The sequence below is a fragment of the Eschrichtius robustus genome, chromosome 14 (genome assembly GCF_028021215.1).
Source record: "Eschrichtius robustus isolate mEscRob2 chromosome 14, mEscRob2.pri, whole genome shotgun sequence".
In the NCBI taxonomy this organism is placed as follows: Eukaryota; Metazoa; Chordata; class Mammalia; order Artiodactyla; family Eschrichtiidae; genus Eschrichtius; species Eschrichtius robustus.
In genome coordinates this window covers 10387111-10408977 of record NC_090837.1, presented here as the reverse complement: position 1 = coordinate 10408977, position 21867 = coordinate 10387111, and the positions used below count along the sequence as shown (strand labels likewise).

The following is a 21867-nucleotide window of genomic DNA, read 5'->3' as shown; positions in this document are numbered from 1 at the left end:
TCTCAGGCATTCAAAATACAGATTTCTGGGGTGCCACCCTGAGAAATTCTAATTCATGTAGATCTTGGTCAAGATCCGGAAATCATTTTTCAGTTCTCCCAGGTAATTCTGATCCATTCATTCAAGAACTTTTGCTTGCATTCCTAGTATGTACCAGGACAATTCTAAGTGCTGGAGATACAGCCCTGAACAGGTTACAGAGCTTATAGTCTCAAGAAAGAACAGACAGCAAACAAGTAAACAAATAAATTACAATAGTGATACATGTCACCCCCCAAAAATGCTGGTAAAATGTATAATAATTATGGGGACCTACACTAGATAAATCTAAAGAGCTCTCTGAGGAAGTGACATTTCAGTTGACAGCTGAGGAATAAACAGGAGCAGCCATGTGACAGTCTTGAGGAACACCATTCCAGGCAGAGGGAACAGCCAAGGCAAAGGCTTGGTTGAGAACTCAGTAGATGAATCTAATTCTTTGGCTTATTCCCACTTGATTAACCAACCAAAATGGGGGAGAAGGCATGGTGGGAAAGGTACTGTTGTACTGTTCCATCATTTTTTAAATCATTTTTAAAAATTGAAGTACAGTTAATTTACAGTGTTGTTTCAGGTGTACAGCAAAGTGATTCAGATAGATATGTAGGTAGATAGATATCCCTTTTCAGTATCCATTATAGATTATTACATGATATCGAATATAGTTCCCTGTGCTATACAGTAGGTCCTTGTTATTTATCTATTTTATATATAGTAGTGTGTATATGTTAATCCCAAATTCCTAATTTATCTCTCTCTCCCCACCCCACCCCTGCTATCCCCTTTGGGAACCATAAGTTTGTTTTCCATATCTGTGAGTCTATTTCTGTTTTGTAAATAAGTTCATTTGTATCTTTTTTTAGATTCCACATATAAGTGATGTTTCATCTTTATATGTTCACCCAGCAAGCTATGCTAAGCACAATACCAGATACTGTACCAAGGGCTGACACAAAGATGAGCAAGACAGTTCCCTGTCTCAGGGAGTTTGCAGTCCAGTGAGGGAGGTAGATATTCAAATCACTATGGCCCATGAAATGAGTGAGAGCATCCCAGATAATCAATTCATGTTCTGAGAAAGCCAAGCAGATGAGTAATACTTTCTCATCTCATTTCTCCGCTCCGTATGATGGTGTGAGCAACTGTTTTTGAGACTGTACACGCTAAGATTATTTGCATTTCTTTGTGACCCTGCCAGCTCAGACTATCTGGAATTTTCATGAAATATTCGCAACAATGGATATTGGGTTTGAGATACTGTATAACGACTATATTTGGGGAAAATATCGTCCTAATAATAGCTAACATTTATTGAGCACTTAGAATCACGTGGCTTGACATGCAATCTCATAGTCTTTACAACATCCCTATAAGGCAGGGTCTCTCATTATTCCACCTTTTTTGGATGAAAAACTCGGAGCTCAGTCAGGTGAGGGAATTTTCCTGAGGTCATTCAACTCAGATGTGATGATTTCCCAGCTCTATCTGGGTTCGGAGCCCCAGTTCTGGTCCATACCATCTTTCATAAATTGCTCAGATACTGGTACAATTGCTATCCTCACCCCGGTTCCCAAAGTGGATCCCTCTCTCTCCTTTCCATCCCAGTAACCACTGGGGTTGTCTACACTAGTTAGAGCTACCTGCTTCTCTCTTTCCTATAGGTGGGAAAGTGGAGCGGAGAAGGACTCCTTGTTTCCACACTTGGGAGAAAGTGGAGGGCACCGGGGCAGGCCCTGACCGGGTGGTGCCCACTGCCTGTCTCCACTCCACGCCAGTCTCCAGAGGCCCCCTGTGCAGTGTGTGAAGGGTTAGGCCCAAAACTGAGCACCTTGTTCCCTGCCCACCTGTTGAGGAAAAGAAATCAGTGGGGCTCAATGTTCAAAGTCTTAGAAGAAGGAGGATGGGGCAGGAGAAGTAAATCGTTAAAGTCAAGAGGAAGTAATAAGTCTTTGGGCACCTCGGTAGGGTTGGATGGCCAACTGGATAGATCTGTGTCGCCTGCTGTGATGCTGAATGTATTCAAATTCAGCTGCTTAAAAAGATGAGCTGGCCATCTTCAGCCTGTAGGTCAGCCAGTCTACAACGGAGAGTCTTTGCTTTCCCTTCCCTGAGCCTCCTTTTACTCCGGACTCCTAGGTGTGAGTCTGGGTGTCTGCCTGTTGGCCCCTGGGTGTGTCGTCAAGGAGTGCCTTCCCCCTGTTTCTCAGGCCGGCTGGCTCCCTGTCTCCTCCCCCACGCCCTCGCTCCCTCCCTCCCTCTCGTGCGGAGGCTCTTGGCCTGGGTCCCTGAGGTCAGGCGGGTGCAAGTGAAGGGCGCAGGAGGGGTGAGGTTACGCCTCCCTGGAGCCCCGCGCCGCTGGCTTTTCAGCGACTCGCCGGGAGCCTGCGGCCAGAGCCCCAGACCGCGCTGACTGTGCGCTCCTCCGCCTCCCTGCACCGTGCGCCTCGCCCATGTCTCAGTACGCTCCCAGCTCGGACTTCAAGAGGGCTTTGGACAGCAGTCCCGAGGCCAACACTGAGGATGACAAGACCGAGGAGGACGTGCCCATGCCCAAGAACTATCTGTGGCTCTCCATCGTCTCGTGTTTTTGCCCCGCGTACCCCATCAACATCGTGGCTTTAGTCTTCTCCATCATGGTGAGTGAACGAGGGCCCGGAGCAGCCAGGGAGAGGAGAGACCTGGGCCCTGTAGAGCCCCTCCTGGGGACTCTTCGCACTCTCCGCCCTCGGCTGCTCCCTTCCTCAGGGCCCTGCGCACCGGGGGTGTTCTGTCCTCCGCAGCCCCTGCTCACCTTTCTGGGGCTCTCCGCACTCTCCCCCAGCCATCAGCGCCGCCACTGCGCTCCTTGTGGCTCTCAGAGCCCGGACCAAGCCTCCCCCAGGCCCGCTTTCCACTACTTCCAGCAGCGCCTGTGGTGCATTCTCTCCGTCCTGGGGAAGTTCTTCCTTGGACTTTCCCGCTTCTCTCCCGGCCTCCTCCGACATTCCTGGGCGCTCATCCGATTCTTCTCAACCCGTTTTTCTGGAGCCTCAAAGCGCGCCACCCTCGCAGGCAACAGCACAGCCCGTGCCCTGAGCGCGCAGGCTCTGCACCGCTCTTTGCCTCGCCGGTGCTCGGCCTCTCCAGCGCGCGGCACTGTCTCTGTCTTCTAGCACGGAGTCCTTTCTTTGCTGCGCCCGGAGCGCCGCCGGCGCCGCCACTCTCTGAGGGTCCCCAGGCGATCCCCGATGTCCTCTAGACCCCTGGTCCCACACTGCAGCACGCCCTCTCCGCGGCACCAGTTCCTTCGCACTGCTTCCTACGCCAGTTCCCTCTGCTTGGCCCTCCTCGGCACCCTTTGACCCCGCTTTCCAGTGAGCCCGCCCTCCAGGCCTTTCTTGGGCTACCCCTGTGCCCCTCTCAGCAGCAGCGTGCGAGCTTCCCTTTTACTCCTTCTGCCCCAGCATGTCGTAGTCCCGCTCTCATTTCCGGCGCGGGGCCCTGTCCCCGCCTCTCCTGGTGTCCCCCACGGGCTCCCAGGCGCCCCTCCACCGCTGGGTCTTACACCCTGGGAGCTCCCGGGAACCCACTGGGGGCTCGCGCGCCCCGTGCAGCTCCGCGCGCCCTCTGCGCCGGCCTCCCGAGCTGCGTGCCTCTCTCTGAGCGATCCAGTCCCCTCTTCCGAAGCTCGCCTCCACCGCCCTCTTCCGCCCAGGTAGGAGCTCCGTGCGAACCCCACCGGGAGGGCAAGGAGCGCCCGCGAGGTCCTAACCTTATTGACTGGAGCAGCTGGCCGGGCACTGTCCCGGGACAACCCTTGCAGTGAGCTCCCTCCCCCGCCCACCCACCTCGCCGGACCGAACTCTCCAGCCGCAGACCTGGGAGAGTGCGGATTCAGCTCAGTAAAGATCAAGAGCCGCCGCCCCCCTCCCCCCTTCAAGCCCGCCCTCACTTGCCCCTGGGTGGTTCCGTATTCGCTTCGTGGGTACATACGAAGACCTCATTTGCACGCACAGCTTGCCCTCTCTCAGACCCCGTTTGTAGGCTATCTGCACCAACATTCAAGCGTTCAGCCGCTGAAGTTCTGACTGCCTGGGTTCAAATCCCATTTCCACCACGTACTAGCTAGCTGTATGCATCTCTCTAAACGTCAGTCTCTTTGTCTGTAAAATGAGAATAATCAAAGCCATATGTCTTAGGGTTGTTGTATTAATGAGATAAAGTGCGACCTGCTTGGCACAGTGCCCAGCATGATGGTGGTATCAGATCTTTACTCACTTGTCACTTGCTGAGGGCTTCTCTGATCGCTGTTTAAAATCAAACCCCCCACAAGCTCTAGTCTCCCTTCCCCGATAGTTTTTGCCCAAAGCACTCGTCTGCGTCTGATATATTATTTCACTTACTACCATGCTTACTGTGTGTGTCCCCTCGTTTGAATATAAGCTCTGTGAGGGCCGGGATATTTGCTTGTTGCTTGTTTTTTGTTGCTGTACCTTTACCTAGAAGAGAATCTGACAGGTGGTAGATGCCCAATAAATATTACAAAATGAATGCCTGAATGAATGCCTGAATGAATGAATGGTGTTAATGGGTCACAATGTCTCTTTTGCTCCTGCTGCTCTGTCCCGTACTGGAGCCCCGGAACCACCGTGTCAGGTTCCTTTGGACCAACCAGCCAGTTTCCTCCCTTCCTCTCCCAAGATATCCGGTCTTGGGTTCTTTTTGTTTTTTGGGTTTTTTTGGCAGCAAAGCAGGGGGAGGATGCAGCAGCCAAATTCTCCAGACAGCAGCAGACTCTCTGGCTGGTATTGGTGTCCACACTCTGTCCTGGTTTATTAATGAATCGACAGCCGATTTACCCCTTTCCCAGTGCCAACAAGAAAACTGCCTGCAAAGGCTCCCCGCACCCCACATTCATCTGAGATGAGCTAAAACTCCAGCGGGTGGTGACAGGTTGGGCACTAACGATGCTACTTGGTGTGTCCTGGGGGATAAGACTTGTATGTTTCGAATAGAAACCTTTTTCTGGTCCCCTCATCCCCATTCCCTCCACCAAGACTTTTTCACTAGATTTACAGCAAGAGACCATTCTATTGTCAGAAAGTAGACACTGGAGTCAGAAAGTTGACTATGGCCAAGTTCCATACCCTTTCAAAGCCTTGGTTTCTTCACCTAGAAAATGAGAATGTAAAAGGTGTTTTAAGTGGAGGCAAAACTGTTGTAAGGATAAAACAGAATAAAAGCATGTCAAGCCACCAGCTTTGTGCTAGGTACGGGCAATAATTGTCAGACAGATGGATAGATTTGGAATCTGGAAACATCATATACCATGTATGAAAACAAACAGAACATCAAATTAATGAAATCTAAATTCTAAAAAGAGCTTCCTACACCCTCCTCATTGAACTCCCTCTAAGGTACTGGAAGCTTTTTCCCTTTGAAACAGTGCAGATCCCGATTTGACAGGTTTCATAATAAAGACTCCAAAGTCCAAAGGATGAAGAGGAAGTGGAAGGGTGTGTTAAGAGGAAGGTGGCCCACCAAATGCCGGGTGTGTTCTTTCCCTCGGGAGTCTTGTGATGTTCAATCCTGGCTATTTTCAGATCTTACTCATCTGTAATTTGTGATAAATTGAGGCACTAAATAGTGGTGCTATTCCCCATGGAAGCACTTGGGGAGTATTTGTGTATCTCAGTGATTTGGGGCACTACTGGCATTTGGGGAGGGGCTAAGAGTATTAATATCCTACAGTGCTGGAGACTGTCGCCCGAATGAAGAACTGACCTACCCCAAACATCAATAGCACCCCAATCAAGAAACACTGGGAGATGATGCAAACTGGTATAAATATTGACAAGGCTCAATATAACTAGTTCCCGGAACTGTAAAAAGAGCCAGCAATCTCAAAACAATCAATATCTTTATTTATTAAACCAAGCCTGAGAAGCCTTCTATAAAATCACAGAGTTGAAGTAGGTGCTAGGGCATAATAAAACTACTTTGAAAAATATACATTTGAGAAGAGTATTCTTCAAGCTGTGGGCATCTGTGATCTTTTAACCATCCCGTGCAGAACTAATAGAGTCCTGGTTGTGAGGCAGTGCACCACCGATGAGAATCAGTACAGTATGGTTTGTTGTATTGAAACACTGGTGGGTCAAGCATTGTCAGAGGCAGGGACGTGAAAGTCTTTGCTTCCCCCAAGTACTGAAAGTCTGTTTGTTGCAGTACACTTAACTGTACTCAATTTCAGGGACACATATCTCAAGAATTTCCCCCAGACTGGGCCATTGCTAGCCCATATTGCACACGTGAATTTGAAAATGGCACCCTTCCTCCGTACAGAAGCAGCACGTGGCTTGGAAAGTAAAGGCCAGGGTGGTTTCCAGGCCTCATTCGTTGTGCTCCCGCCCATCCCTGGCTATCTCTGTTTATTCCATCCGAAAGATAGAATGCTGGAGACTATCCACATGGCTTTTACCCTGGAGAAAGAATGTTTGTTCAGCCTACAAATATTTATTGAGCACCTATTATATGCCAGGCTCTATTCCAGGCATTGGTATACTCCTTTACCTCTATCAGGTGGTAAATAAGATCAGCAAGGTCTCTGCCCTCTGGAAGAAAAAAGGTTCCAGGCAAGCTGCAGGAGTGTTGGCAAATTTAGCCTGTTGGTTTTGTAGCTGGAATTTGCTACCTGGCTCAAGAGACTGGACGTGAGTCCATGCTGAGCCTCCATTTTTTATGATGTTATGATGCAGTCTTTTGCATAGGTGAACCAATTCGGTCACTCTAAGTGTGGATACAAAATAGCCAATGAGTTTTAATTAGGTGAATTATAAGCCTTCTTTCAACAGAACTTCTCCCTCACACCAACAGAATCTGTCTAGATACCAGCCAGTGAGGTTCAGATCCTTTTGTGCTTTTTGCTACATTTGTGATCTCATGCAGCTGTCTCAATCTTTCTGAGGCTTGATTTTTCAACCCTGTAAAATAAGGGTTGTGACAGTACCAACTCAGGGGCTGTTGTGGAGATTAAGCGATACAAATTAAATGGTTTCACGGCATTACCTAAAACACAGCTAGAACTCATAAGTATTGATGATGATGAGGATGAACTCAGTAAAGGTGATGATGCATGTATTTTAGGGATACAAGCCATTACCTTTTCCAGTAGCAGTTTTTCTATTTTTATTGAGACTAGCAAGATTTGATAAAAGATAAAAACAGTGACCAGTAATTGTGTCACTGGAATAAATAACTGCTGTGGTCTAAAAGTAAATATTAATTTCAGACATTCAAGATCTCAAAAAAACATCTGACATATACCTTTTCTCAGAAAGCTATGGGAGGATGTGCTCCCTGAATACAAGGAAGTAAATCGGGAAAGAGAAAGACACAGGGTCCAGAAAATGGCTCCAGCACAGAAAAAAAAAAAGGCAAAGAGAAATCCTCAAAACAAGGCAACAGGTCTCATAAACCAGCAGAAGATGCAGTTGGTAATGGATGATTGATCTGAAGCCATTGTCAAAATCCATTATCTGGACATGGGCTGGCACAGTAAACCACAGTCCTGCCCAGAGCCTGACCACATCTGCTCTAGAAGACAAGGTCTGTGGTCAAAAAGAAAGTAAATATCCACAGGATGAAAGACAAACCAAACTGGGCGTTCTTTCTATCTGACCCAGGCTCTACCAGGGCTCATCCATCAAAGCTGTGTTTCAGCTGGACTTCAGTAGGTTGAGAAGGGAGTTGTTTTTTGTGTACGTTTTTGGAGGGGGGGGGGTTGGTGGTTTTTTGTTTGTTTGTTTTGGGTTTTGTTGTTGTTTTCAGTGACCAAGGCAGAACTTGGAAATAACATATCTTGGTCCAGGTAGCTGACCCAAGAGGCTTACATCGCTTACAAGTTGAAGCTCTAAATATTGTAGCTCGTTGGGTCTCTCAGTGTGATTTCTCTCTTCCTTCCGTGGCTCTTTCCACATCATTGTCAGCTGAGAAATAGGTTATTAAAATTATGGACACCTATGACTCATTTCTTATGAATTCCTGTGCTTGAAGCTCTGAAGAGTGTTAAGATGGTTTCAGATGACAAAGACCTTGCCTGAATTGTGTCAGCTTTGTTGGAAAGCTCTATTATAAATACCCATAGATTTTATTTTTTAATACATTTATTTATTTATTTTTGGCTGCGTTGGGTCTTCGTTGCTGTGCGCGGGCTTTCTCTAGTTGGCAGCGAGCAGGAGCTACTCTTCATTGCGGTGTACAGGTTTCTCACTGCAGTGGCTTCTCTTGTTGCAGAGCACAGGCTGTAGGCGCGTGGGCTTCAGTGGTTGTGGCACACGGGCTTAGTTGCTCCGCGGCATGTGGGATCTTCCGGGACCGGAGCTCGAACCTGTGTCCCCTGCATTGGCAGGCAGATTCTTAACCACTGCGCCACCAGGGAAGCCCCAGTACCCATAAATTTTAGATATGCACATCACCCAAGCAGCCCCTTGCCTGGATGGCTACTCTCATAAGTTTCCCCATTATGTGGCAGAGGGTGGCCACTGACATTTGGTATTTGGGAATATAGAGTTTAAACTGCTGTTGGGATCCTTTCAATAGGTCCTTTCAATCTAATAAGTCCTAGATTATTAGAGGTACAAGATGTTAATCTGTGTGTTCCTGTAAAAGAAAACATTTTAAATGACATTTTAATTTACTGATAAAATTTTATAACGGCTTTGTTATAATATGGGTGACATAGATAAAACAAGATTGGCCACTAATGGATGGTTGTTGAAGCTGGGTTATGGGAACATGGAGTTTTGTTATATTATTCTGTTAATTTTTTAATATGTTTGAAAGTTTACATAATAAAAAGGTTTTTTTGTTGTTGTTAAGGAAAAAAGAAAGTCCCTCCCAAAGTTGTTAAACATTGCCCAGATAACAAAACAGCAGCTGTTAAATGAGTTGGCAAAACAGGCCATGGTTGAGGTGCAGTTTGTCATTAATTAATAAGCAAACTATGTCTGACTTGTAATGAATTTTTTTAAACTTTTTATTTTATATTGGAGTATAGCCAATTAACAATGTTGTGATAGTTTCAGGTGCACAGCAAAGGAACTCAGCCATACGTATGCATGTATTCATTCTCCCCCAAACTCCCCTCCCATCCAGGCTGCCACATAACATTAAGCAGAGTTCCCTGTGCTATACAGTAGGTCCTTGTTGGTTATCCATTTTAAGTACAGCAGTATGTACATGTCAATCCCAAACTCCCTGACTATCCCTTCCCCCCATCCTTCCCCTCTGGAAACCATAAGCCTGTTCTCATAAATCGTTCTCTAAGTCTGTGAGTCTGTTTCTGTTTTGTAAATAGGTTCATTTGTACCATTTCTTTTTAGATTCTGCATATAAGAGACATCGTACGATATTTCTCTTTCTCTGACTTGCTTCACTCAGCATGACAATCTCTAGGTCCACCCATGTTGCTGCAAATGGCATTATTTCATTCTTTTTAATGGCTGAGTAATATTCCATTGTATATATCTACCACACCTTCTTTATCCATGACTTATAATGAATTTTAACGATGACTTTGAAGGACACCTTCAACTAGTCCTCAATAGAAGGCCAGGTAGGAGGACTCATATCCTAGAACAGTGCTCCTCAAAATTTAGCCACTTGAAGCTCTTGTTAAAATGCAGATTTCACTCCTCTTTCAAAGCTCAGCTGGAAAGTCACCTCCTTCGTGAAGCCCTTCTTGATTGCCCTGTTGCCCTCACCCTAGGTTGTACCCACTACACTCTGAACAGATTTCTCTCAGAGTACCTTTCCTTCTCTGCACCAGTGTGTGTACGTGAGCCCCTTGCGGCTGCACTGTTAGCCCCAGGAACTTAGCACGACGTTGAGCACATGGTTGGTAAGTAATGTATGTTTGATGAATGAATGAATGGCTCCAGAGGCCGAAATTTGTTCCTGCCTTTATCTCTGAGGATTACACTCCCTTCCCCTCTCTGTTCTGCGTTTCTGCCAAAACTTTTTTGGAAAATATCCAGGAAACCCAGGCTAATGCCAGGCGTTGCTGAGAAGTTAGCCAAGGCTTGGTTCCCAAGGATGGCTTTCCTGGCTCATCTGGAGCTCACCAGCACCCCACACACTGCAGGCCAGTGGGTCCACCTTTGGAAATTGATTTCTGTTCTCAACTAACACTCTTCAGTCCAAAGCTGCTCATCCAGAAGTATGATGCCTTCAGAGCAGGAGCCTGAATATATCTGAAATCTCCAGTTCTGCAAGTTCAGGAATTAAACCAGATTTTCCAAAACCATGCTTCTCAAACAACTGGTTCTGCCTGATATAAACAAGTTTTATCCAAAAAAAGCGGTAGGGAATACGGGGGAAAATTGAGAAGTCAAATGCTAAGTTAAGCAAAAGTGAACTGTTTCCTTTCCTTGGAGGTCTTGTGAAGCCTTTGGCCAGCCACTGTTTCCTGTGGCTCTTGGATGGTACAGTGTAGCTTGGGACATTTACTAAGCATGTTGCCTAGCATCTTTTGATCCTCAGGCTAATATGCCACAGAACACACTTTGGGAAATACTGTTCCTAATGATACATTGGTTCTCACTTTTAATGAGTTGATCCATTGTTGGTATTAGAGTAATAATGCAGGATGTTTCATCCCTAACATTCTTGCCTAAAGACCCACCTCTCTACCTTTCTTCCAACACAGTTTTTTATTTTCCTGCTCAGATCTTGTGCTTTTATTTTTTTATTGAAGTATAGTTGATTTACAGTGTTTCAGGTGTACAGCAAAGTGATTCAGCTTTATATGTATATTCTTTTTCAGATTCTTTTCCATTATAGTTTATTACAAGATATTGAATCTAGTTCCCTGTGCTATACAATAGGTCCTTGTTTATCTATTTTATATGTAGTAGTGTGTATCTGTTAAATCCAAATTCCCAATTTTTCCCTTCCCCCTCTTTTTCCCCTTTGGTAACCATAAGCTTGTTTTCTATGTCTGTGAGTCTATTTCTATTTTGTGAATAAGTTCATTTGTATCATTTTTTAAAAATTCTACACATAAGTGGTATATGATATTTGTCTTTCTCTGTCTGACTTCACTTAGTATGATAATCTCTAGGTCCATCCAAGTTGCTGCAAATGGCATTATTTTTCTTTTCTATGGCTTAGTAATATTCTATTATACACACACACACACACACACACACACACATCTTCTTTATCCATTCATCTGTCGATGGACATTTAGGTTGTCTCCATGTCTTGGCTGTTGTAAATAGTGCTGCTATGAACATTGTGGTGCATAGATCTTTTTGAATTAGAGTTTTCACCTTTTCTGGATATATGCCCAGGAGTGGGATTGCTGGATCATATGGTAGCTCTATTTTTTGTTTTTTAAGGAACCTCCATACTGTTCTCCATGATGGCTGCACCAATTTACATTCCCAGCAAGAGTGTAGGAGGGTTCCCTTTTCTCCACACCCTCTCCAGCATTTATTGTTTGTAGGCTTTTTGATGATGGCCCTTCTAACTGGTGAGAGGTGATACCTCATTGTAGTTTTGATTTGCATTTCTCTAATAATTAGCAGCATTGAGCATCTTTTCATGTGCCTGTTGGCCGTCTGTATGTCTTCTTTGGAGAAATGTCTATTTAGGTCTTCTGCCCATTTTTTGACTGGGTTGTTTGGTTTCTTTGATACTGAGCCCAACACAGATATTTTTAATGTGTCCCCTAGCCAGACTTTTGCTGATGTTCTTCCTCCCTCATTATCTTTTTTTCTACAGGTAGAATTCAGATATTTGTCTTTCTGTTTCCTTTACCCTTTACCTCATGCTTTCTATTCCCCAAGCTAAAGGACACCCCCTATATTTAACTGCCTCTTCTGATAACTTCATTTGTTCTTTGTGCTGCATAATTTTGATAGTGTGCTATTGCTGTTATTATTATTACATTTGTCCATATGTATTTACTTCTCAAAACATTTTCACATGGACACAGTTTCACTCGTTCCTCACAAAATTCCAGCGAGACACAGACGAAAGTGGTTCTCCCCATTTATCCATGAGGAAACAAGGCTCAGAAAGGTGACCCTAGTGGACAAAATCAAACATGACAGTCCTCACCCCCATGAAGTTTACAGTCTGGCCTCTTGAAGCATTATAATCAGATGACTATGCTTGCCCTTTGATAGGAACACAGCTTTGATGTTCTGAGAGCTTTTTCTTTTAATAGACTTGCTCCATTGGTATAAGAAACATTCATGTAATACTCTCCATCAAGCCTGGCAGAATTTCTCTCTAGTTTTTTTATTTTAGTGATAGACAGGCAAAAGGACAACTCTCACTTGTCCTTGAAGATATTTATAGAGAGAAACAGCCCAGAAGCCCAAGAAGGAGACAGATTAGCATGAATAGATGAATGGTGATGACAAGGAAATGTGCCTTATGATCTAAAAGCTTAGTCTCTGAATTTCCAGCACTACCTTTAGGCAAAGAAACTTAGGAGCAAGCAAAATCTAAACAAGAAACCCCAGAGTCCTCTGAAAACTCAGACATTATTACTAAAAATATTTACTAAGTACCCACATCCATCAAGCTATTTTGATGGAACCTGCTATCTGGGAGTTTGGGATCTAAGACAATATTGATCTACATAAAGAGAGTTCTTACACCTGGACAGAGGTATCTCTGGCTATGTTCAGACATTGATGTAAGTTTGCACAGGTGTGTGAGTGAGTGTGTGTGTGTGTGAGAGAGAGAGAAACAGAGGCAGAGAGAGAGACACACACACACAGAGACAGAAAGAGAGAAAACCTTACTTACTTCCCATTAGCCAAATATCTACTAGAGATAAAGGGATGATAAAGATGAGCATGGTTTTGAAAGAATAGGTGTTTTGAAGAAAAGGGAACATGTTCTAAAATTAGGATTTCAGTATTGGCAACTCAGTAGATCAAAATACTGGCAAAGTCGCAATAGCAAATAAAAAATTTAAATACCAGAAATAAACCTAGAAAACAAGCAAGATCTATACAAAGAAAGCTTCACCAAGAGATTGACATTTTTTTTAAAATTAACTAAATGAAGAGGCATAACGTTACATATTAGATGTTCATCCCAGCATTAGTTATGAAATGAATTATGAAGTGAGTTAATAAACATGAATCATGGTGCCTGGCTCAGAGGAACTGCTTAATTAATGTTTGTCATTGTTGTGGTTTAAATGTGAAAAATTAAAGATGGAGATAAGATTGATTCCAACAGAAGAGATTGACTAAGTAAATTATAATACATCCATTTAGAACATAGAATATTTTATAACTGTTAGAATCATGCTTTTGAGGAATTTTTATGATGCAGGGGAATGTTTAAAGTAAAAGATCAAGTAGGGGAAAAAAGACAATATAAAGTTGTATACGCAATAAGATCACACATTCTTACACGTTCTGTCAGTTAAAAGTATCCACACACCTTTATGCACACACACACACACACACACACACACACACACACACATACACACATGAACATGCATGGGGGGAAAAGGCTGGAAAGCATTCCAAAATGTCTACAATGATTCTAAGTGGCAGGAATATGGACAGTGTTATAACTGTAAAGGTTAAGGGCACAAATTCTATTATCAGGTCCACCAGGGTTTGAATCCTGGCTCCCTGCTTGCTGTCATGTGACATTGATGAAGCTAATTAACCTCCGAGCCTCAGTTTCCTCATCTGCAAATTGGAAACAATATCACCTACCTCCAGACTTCCCTGGTGGTGCAGTGGTTAAGAATCCACCTGCCAATGCAGGGGACACGGGTTTGAGCCCTGGTCCAGGAAGATTCCACATGCCACAGAGCAACTAAGCCCGTGCGCCACAACTACTGAGCCTGTGCTCTAGAGCCCGCGAGCCACAACTACTGAGCCTGCGAGCCACAACTACTGAGCCCACGTGCCACAACTACTGAAGCCTGCACGCCTAGAGCCCGTGCTCCGCAACAAGAGAAGCCACCGCAGTGAGAAGCCTGAGCACTGCAATGATGAGTAGCCCCCGCTCACTGCAACTAGAGAAAGCCTGCATGCAGCGACGAAGACCCAATGCAGCCAAAAATAAATAAATAAATAAATTTATTAAAAAATATATATATCACCTACCCCCAAGGGGTTGCCCTGTGAATGCAATAGGATAATATATGCAAAGTACTTGGTAAATCTTGGCTATTATAACTTCAGATTTTACTATAATAAGTTTTTACTATTTTCCAATTTTTCTATAATAAATGTTTAGACTTCATTTCTAGTCAGAAATAAGGATTTTTCTAAAAACAATAAAAATCTTCAGCAAGAAGGAAGAAGGGGTAGTGGTAGATAAGTGAGTTCTTCTCCACCTTGAAGGATGGTTCTACTTCTACATCATACGTTCTTATCAAGCTGAAATGGTCAGCTCTGTAGCTCAGTCAAGACAAATGCTATTTTATTCTGATGTTTTGTTCTAGTCTTGAAAATCTCTAAGGATAGAGAAACCACAGCTTAGCACAGTTTCTGCCCAAAGGAAATGGTTAGAAAATATCAGCAGTTTTGTTGTTTTGGGTCTGATTTTACTGGGGTTTTACCTAAGCAGAAGCTCACCTCCACTAATATAAACCCACTTTTTTTTTTAATTGAGATATAATTGGCGTGTAATTTTGTGTAAGTTTGATGTGTACAACATTTTGATATGATACATTTATGTATTGCAATACGATTGCCATCATAGCATTAGCTAACACCTCTATTATGTCATGTCATTATCGTTTCTTTTTTCATGGTGGGAATAATTAAGATCTAGTCTCTTTGATATTTAGAAGTTTGATGTTTATAATACAGTATTGTCTATAATCACAATACTGTGAGTAGATCCCCAGGACTTATTTATCTACTAGTTGCAAATCTGTACACTTAACATCTCCCCAGATCCCCAGCTTCCAGCCCCTAGTAACCACCGCTCTACTCTGTTTTTGTGACTTTGGCTTTTTTAGATTCCACATATAAGTGATATCATACAGTATTTGTCTTTGTCTGACTTATCTCACTTAGCCTAATGTCCTCAAGGTCCATCCATGTTGTTGCAAATGGCAGGATTTCCTTCCTTCTCATGGCTGAATAGTATTCCATTGTGTGTGTATATATATACCACATCTTTATCCATTCACCTATTGATGGTCCCTTAGGTTGCTTCCATATCTTGGCTTTTGCAAATAATGCTGCAATAAACATGGGAGTGCAGATATCTCTTCAAGATCCTGTTTTCATTTCCTTTGAATATATACGCATGGGTGGAATTGCTATATCATGTGGTAGTTCTATTTTTAACTTTTTTCAAAACCTCCATACTGCTTTCCATAGTTAAGCCCATTTGTTTGTTCTGTCTCTCACCCACTTAGAGGGCACCTGATGCTCCTGAGATGAGTTCGTCGTGCTTTTGAAGGACATGTGGTTCATAATATTTTCCCTTGAGCCACACTATCTCCTCACTAAGGATCTACCAACAGAAGGAAATGGCAGACACCAGAGAGGATGTCTCCATCACTTCAGACATCCCATGAACCCCCCCAAAAATCTCTTCCACATCTGTGCTTGATTGTGGCAAGCTCCAAGACCCATTATCAATGAGAAGGAAAACAGAGGAGGCAGGATGTGGCAAACAGACATCTGCATGGCCAAAGACAGAGAAAGCCTGGGTCGCCAGGCTTCTCTTCCATTTATGGCCGTTCCTCGCCCCTGCCACCATGGTAGGAAGCCGACTGTGTGACACTTAGCTCTGAAGTTCAAAGAGGAAAGCTGGGAGAAGGAATTCAGATGAGGGAGGAGAGATTTAAGTCAACACAAAGAAGCATCACTTGAGTGTGCTCGGTTCCCTTAGAGAAGGTGGCACAGGACCTGGGAAATTTTCAGCTGACATTTCTCAAGGGTAGAAAGCAGGGAACGGGGATTCTCACACATTCATTCATTCATTCATTCAACAGTTTTTGTATACTTACTATGTGCCAGACACTATGGAGACCAGGTAGATAAATACAGCTGACACTCTGGACATCTGTGAGCTAACAGGTTCTCGTGACTAGAAGCAGTCTACATGTTAGGTCAGCACATTAAACACTCTGCTTCCCCTCAAGAATTCTGAACCACTTAAGAAATAAAACACAGGAAACAAAACAGAGGAGTTGTTTGGAGCATGTGGCTTCAGACCCACAACCAAAGGGATCTACTCTGCCCCCAAATTGGGCAGAATTACCCAATCCTCCATGGGCAGCACAGGACAACCACAGCCTTCCCCTGCTTGTCGAATGGGACAAAGTCTCAGCTCTCTGGCAACTTCCATACGAGTCGGGGAAGACAGACCTTACACAGGTTAGCACATAAATGAGATCGTCTCAGAGTGATAAGCACTGTGAAGAGAATAAACAGGGAAGTATGAGAGAAGGATTAGTGAGGGCAGGTCGTGAAGAAAACCTACTTTAGAAAGGGTGATGGGCAAAGACTAAAGGATAAGAACTAGCCAGCCATGGAAAGACCTGGGCAGAGCCAGGAGGTGCAAAGGCCCTGGGGTGGAATAAGCTTTGTGTGTTCCAGGGACATATGCCATGACATCTATGTCATCCATTTAAAATGGATTTAACCCCCCCAGGAAGGAGTCCCAGAATAAGCCACAAGATAGAAAGGTAGGGCTCTGTTATCCAGTGGGATGTCACACAAGAGCTCTTAACAGACCATGACTTTGCTTTAGTCTCAAGCCAGCCTGCTCCCAGATTTAGCATCAATTATTATTTTTTTTTTTTTAAAGATAGGCACTTTTATTTATTTATTTATTATTTTTGGCTGTGTTGGGTCTTCATTTCTGTGCGAGGGCTTTCTCTAGTTGCGGCGAGCGGGGGCCACTCTTCGTCGCGGTGCGCGGGCCTCTCACTGTTGCGGCCTCTCTTGTTGCGGAGCACAGGCTCCAGACGCGCAGGCTCAGTAGTTGTGGCTCACGGGCCCAGTTGCTCCGCGGCATGTGGGATCCTCCCAGACCGGGGCTCGAACCCGTGTCCCCTGCATTGGCAGGCAGATTCTCAACCACTGCGCCACCAGGGAAGCCCTTAGCATCAATTCTTGGTTTACTCTTACTTCGACCGTCATTCCAGATTAGAACAATTACTCAAAGTTAATTTGGTCCCTGAAGCATGGATCTATTTTTGTCTGGATCCCAGTTTCCCTGGGCATTAATGACCTGTGCATTTAAATGGGGCTTACATTTATACACAATAGCCCAGGATTCACTGGTTTTTATCCCTTCCTGCTAAATCAACTCCCCACAGAATTCCTTTCCATATTTCTAGGAGATGTTTCTCACATGCTCACACAAAAGTCTAATCTGCCGTTAACACGTGCAGGCCTGGCTGCTGCTTCCGGTGGGCTCTGGGGTAACCGCCAGGCGCCCCCATGCTGATTCTAAGCCCTGCCACCATCTCTTGCCAGATCCTGCCAGTTTCTTTGGGCTCCGTCATTGATCCACTGGAGCCCTCAATGTGCAAAAGCTCTATCACTTGGTCTTGTTTCTTTAAAAACAAAGCAGTGTACAACTTAGTGGGTTTTGGTGTCAATATATTCACAAGGTTGTGCAATCATCACCACTGTTTAATTCCAATAAATTTTTACCACCCCTGAAAGAAATCCCATTCCCATTAGCGGTCACTCCCCATCCCCTTACCCTCCCAGATCCTGGCAACCACTAATCTATTTTCTGTCTCTGTGAATTAGTTACTGTGGGTATTTCATATAAATGGAATCATACATTATGTGATCTTTCATGTTTGGCTTTGTCAGGGAGGGGAAATCTTCCCCCTCTACCCCTCTTGAGCTCTTGTGGCTGGACTAATAATAAAATTGACACAAGACAGATTAACAGGAGAAAAAGAAACAAATTTTAATTTGTGCACACAGAGTTCTCTAGAAATGGGATCAAAGAAGTGGCCAAGGTAGGCAGCTTTTATACCTTTCAGACAAAGAAACAATAAATTTGTGAAGAAGCGACAGGACAAACAGGTTTTGGGTATTCAGTTAGTAAAGAATCTGAACAGGGTTTGGGCTTGGGCTAGTAAATTTTAAAAGAAACAAGGACATTTGAGTTGATTCCATTTGGGGGGCTGCTATAAATAATGCTGCTATGAATATTCGTGTACAACTTTTGTGTGAACATAGGCTTTCCATTTTCTTGGGTATATACCTAGGAGTGGAATTGTCAGGTCATATAGTAACTCTGTGTTTAACTTTTTGAGGAACTGCCAGTTGCTTTTTTTTTTCGAAAGCAACTGCACCATTTTACATTCCCACCAGCAATGTATGAAGCTTCCAGTTTCTCTACATCCTCAGTAATACTTGTCATTGCCTGTCTTCGTTATTCTAGCCAACCTAGTAGGTATCTTGTTGTGGTTTAGATTTGCATTTCCCTGATGATTGATGAGATTGGGCATCTTTTCATGTGCTTATTGGCTGTTTGTATATCTTATTTGGAGAAATGTTTATTCAGATTCTTTGCCCATTTTTAATTGTTTGTCTTTTTATTGTTGAGTTGTAAGAGTTCTTTATATATTCTAGATACAAGTCCCTTATCAGATATCTAACTTGCAAATATTTTCTCCTCTTTTAGTGGGTGGTCTGGGCCTTGTTTCTTTCACTTGCTTTGTGACCCTTGTTGGAGGGAACTATCTGCGTGTTGCAAAGTTTTTAGCGAAACCCTTCCTTTTTTGCTTGTAGCCTTTCTCTCCTTTGGCTTGCGATGTGAACACTAGGCTGGCAGTAGATTCAAAGGCAGACGCTGTGAGGGTTCAGGCTCTGTACTCAACTCCTGGGCTCAGATCCCAGCTCCATCCCTTCACCTAATTTCTCTGGGTCTAGGTTTTCCCACCTCTACAACAGGAATGTTAACTCAGACCTCTCTGCATTGTTTTCAGAATTACGTGAGATAATGCTGGGCCCTTTTATACTCATCTCAATTAAGTCTCACCACCAACCTGTGTTGTAGGTACTATTATCCCCATTTTACAAGTGAGGAAAACTGAGGTTCAGATCTATCCTTCCAAGGCTTTATTCTCCTTTGGGTTCAGCTGCTACCATATTAAAGATCCATATATCTGTTGTATAACGTCTGTAATAAAACTGGGCAGAGCACAATTCACATACACACATACAAATGTTGGGAGGGTAGGTTCCATTTAAGTGAAAAATCGTCAATGACTCTGGCCTATGAAGTGAAGGCTGAAGAACTAAGATTCCTTCACGAGTGCTTGACCTCGAGCCAAAAATTCTTTCTTCTGGTCATTCAGACAGCAAACCCGTGTCTGCCATTCTAAGGCAGAAGCCCACCCTTCAGAACTCTGACACAGAAAGTTAGGTGACTCAGTTTACCCTTTGTTCTGCCAGTACCGAAATAACAGGTCGTCTTGGTTGGTCAGAAAGTTATGCTGGTCGATTGTTTTGTTTTGGTGTCTGTTTGCTTTGCTTGTGGATTTGTTTGGTTTTCTGACCTCATATAAGGGAATTAAAGGAACCCTAAGTGCCCTCCATTAGGGACTCGAAATGGAGTGGTGAGTAAAGAGAGACGTGGTGTCTGCCCTCATGGAGCTCACGGTAACACACACTCAAGTCAATAAGCAACAGAGTCAATAACCATGAGTCACACCAAGAGCTATTGACCAAGAAAACGCAGACGCCTGCAAATAAGAAGAGTTCATTGGGATGTTAGGAATTGCAATTCAGGAGACATAGATTCAGATGAAACTGAAAGAGCGTTCCAGGGAAGAGAAAGAGTCAGGGGCTTATAAAGGCAAAAGCCACAAGGCTGTTAAAGTTGTCTGGCAGGAATTATGATTGATTCTGACTCAAGAAAGGAAATAGCTTGTCCTGAAGGGATGGACTGACATGAGTTATTTTAGGGTAAGTGTCTGATAAGTATCTGAAGTTTCTGGAACAGCAGGCAGATGTTCTGGATGCTACATTAAGACGTAAGTGGTTGAATCTAAAGAAGAGTGGATATATGTATATGTATAACTGATTCACTGTGCTGTACACCTGAAACTAACACAATATTGTAAATCAACTATACTCCAATAAAAATTTTAAAAAATTTTTTGTTTTTTAAGAATCACCTTCTTTGAAACCATAATTCAAAAGGAGTCATGTACCACAATGTTCATTGCAGCTCTATTTACAATAGCCAGGACAAGGAAGCAACCTAAGTGTCCATCAACAGATGAATGGATAAAGAAGATGTGGCACATATATACAATGGAATATTACTCAGCCATAAAAGGAAACGAAATTGAGTTATCCGTAGTGAGGTGGATGGACCTAGAGTCTGTCATACAGAGTGAAGTAAGTCAGAAAGAGAAAAACAAATACCATATGCTAACACATATATATGGAATCTAAAAAAAAAAAATGGTCATGAAGAACCTAGGGGCAAGACGGGAATAAAGACTCAGACCTACTAGAGAATGGACTTGAGGATATGGGGAGGGGGAAGGGTAAGCTGGGACAAAGTGAGGGAGTGGCATGGACATATATACACTACCAAATGTAAAATAGATAGCTAGTGGGAAGCAGCCGCATAGCACGGGGAGATCAGCTCGGTGCTTTGTGACCACCTAGAGGGGTGGGTTAGGGAGGGTGGGAGGGAGGGAGACGCAAGAGGGAAGAGATATGGGAACATATGTATAGGTATAACTGATTCACTTTGTCATAAAGCAGAAACTAACACACCATTGTAAACCAATTATACTCTAATAAAGACGTTAAAAAAAAAATCACCTTCTTTGAGAAAAGGTATTATATTAGCAAACAACATTAAGAATAGGGAATTATGTGTTGTTTATGTTGATTATGTCTTTGTTCTCAGAAGAATGATAATTGACCTGGATATGGTTAAACAAGTAATATTATGAAATAATTCAAATGCAAAGGAGGTAGAAAGATTAAATAAAATGCATGACTGTTAAAAAAAAAACAAAGACATAAGTGGTCAAAGTTCAGATTCTATCCAGGCTGAGATGTGCATAAGTCACACTTTCTTAGTGGCCTTGAGAGCTCTCTTAGCAATCCCAACTCCATTTTGATTGTCCTTTTCCAGAGCCGTGAAGGAAGCAGACCAGGGCTGAGTCAGAGCCTAGGTCAAGGGACCTACTTAGGATGGGGTGACCTGAGAAGGCTGCCCTGAGGAAGTTGACATGTAAGCTGAGACAGGAAGAATGAGCAGACATTGGCCACATGAGACGGACAGGGAAGAGGGCTCCAAGCAGAGGAAGTAACCTAGGCGGGGACCAGGGCCAGGAAGGAGGCAGGGGGTGAGCAGGGAGGAGGGCTCCAGAAGAGGCTGGAGAAGCATGCCACGGGCCAGGCCTTGGAGGGCTTGGAAGGCCACAGTTGAGAATGAGAATATGAGTCTCTCCCCAAGGGTAAGGGGAGCCGACGATGGGAGGCCGCTCAGAGCTTCCAGCCCCATCCCCTCACATGCTTTATGCCCTCTTCTCATAGACCATTATCAGATATCAGGAGCTTTCCAAAAAAGCCACTTTCCACTATGGTGTCACTGACTGCTAAGGCGTCACCCTGCTACCTGTCCCAAGTGACAGAAATGTACCTTCTATGCCATACCAAGGAGGAAGGGAACTTAATGGTGGAACTCTTGATTTTTATTGAGGTCTTTTTTTCTTAACACTGGGAAAAATCATGAAGGAGAGCAATTGGGCAAGGGGATGTGGACCCTACCAAAGTACATTTAATAGCTCATTTGTTTTCATCTTCCTCAGTTGGCATATGACATCATAATATC

General features: G+C 43.8%; 1 protein-coding gene across 1 annotated transcript in view; it reads left to right on the top strand.

Annotated features, from left to right (window-relative positions):
* Positions 1-2489: 2489 nt before the first annotated feature.
* The window catches only part of TMEM233 (transmembrane protein 233), a 38261-nt gene continuing 18883 nt past the window's right edge, over positions 2490-21867 (top strand). The window contains exon 1 of the mRNA XM_068563690.1: positions 2490-2675. Coding sequence (XP_068419791.1) covers positions 2490-2675 — 186 coding nt within the window. The remainder of the gene's footprint in view (positions 2676-21867) is intronic.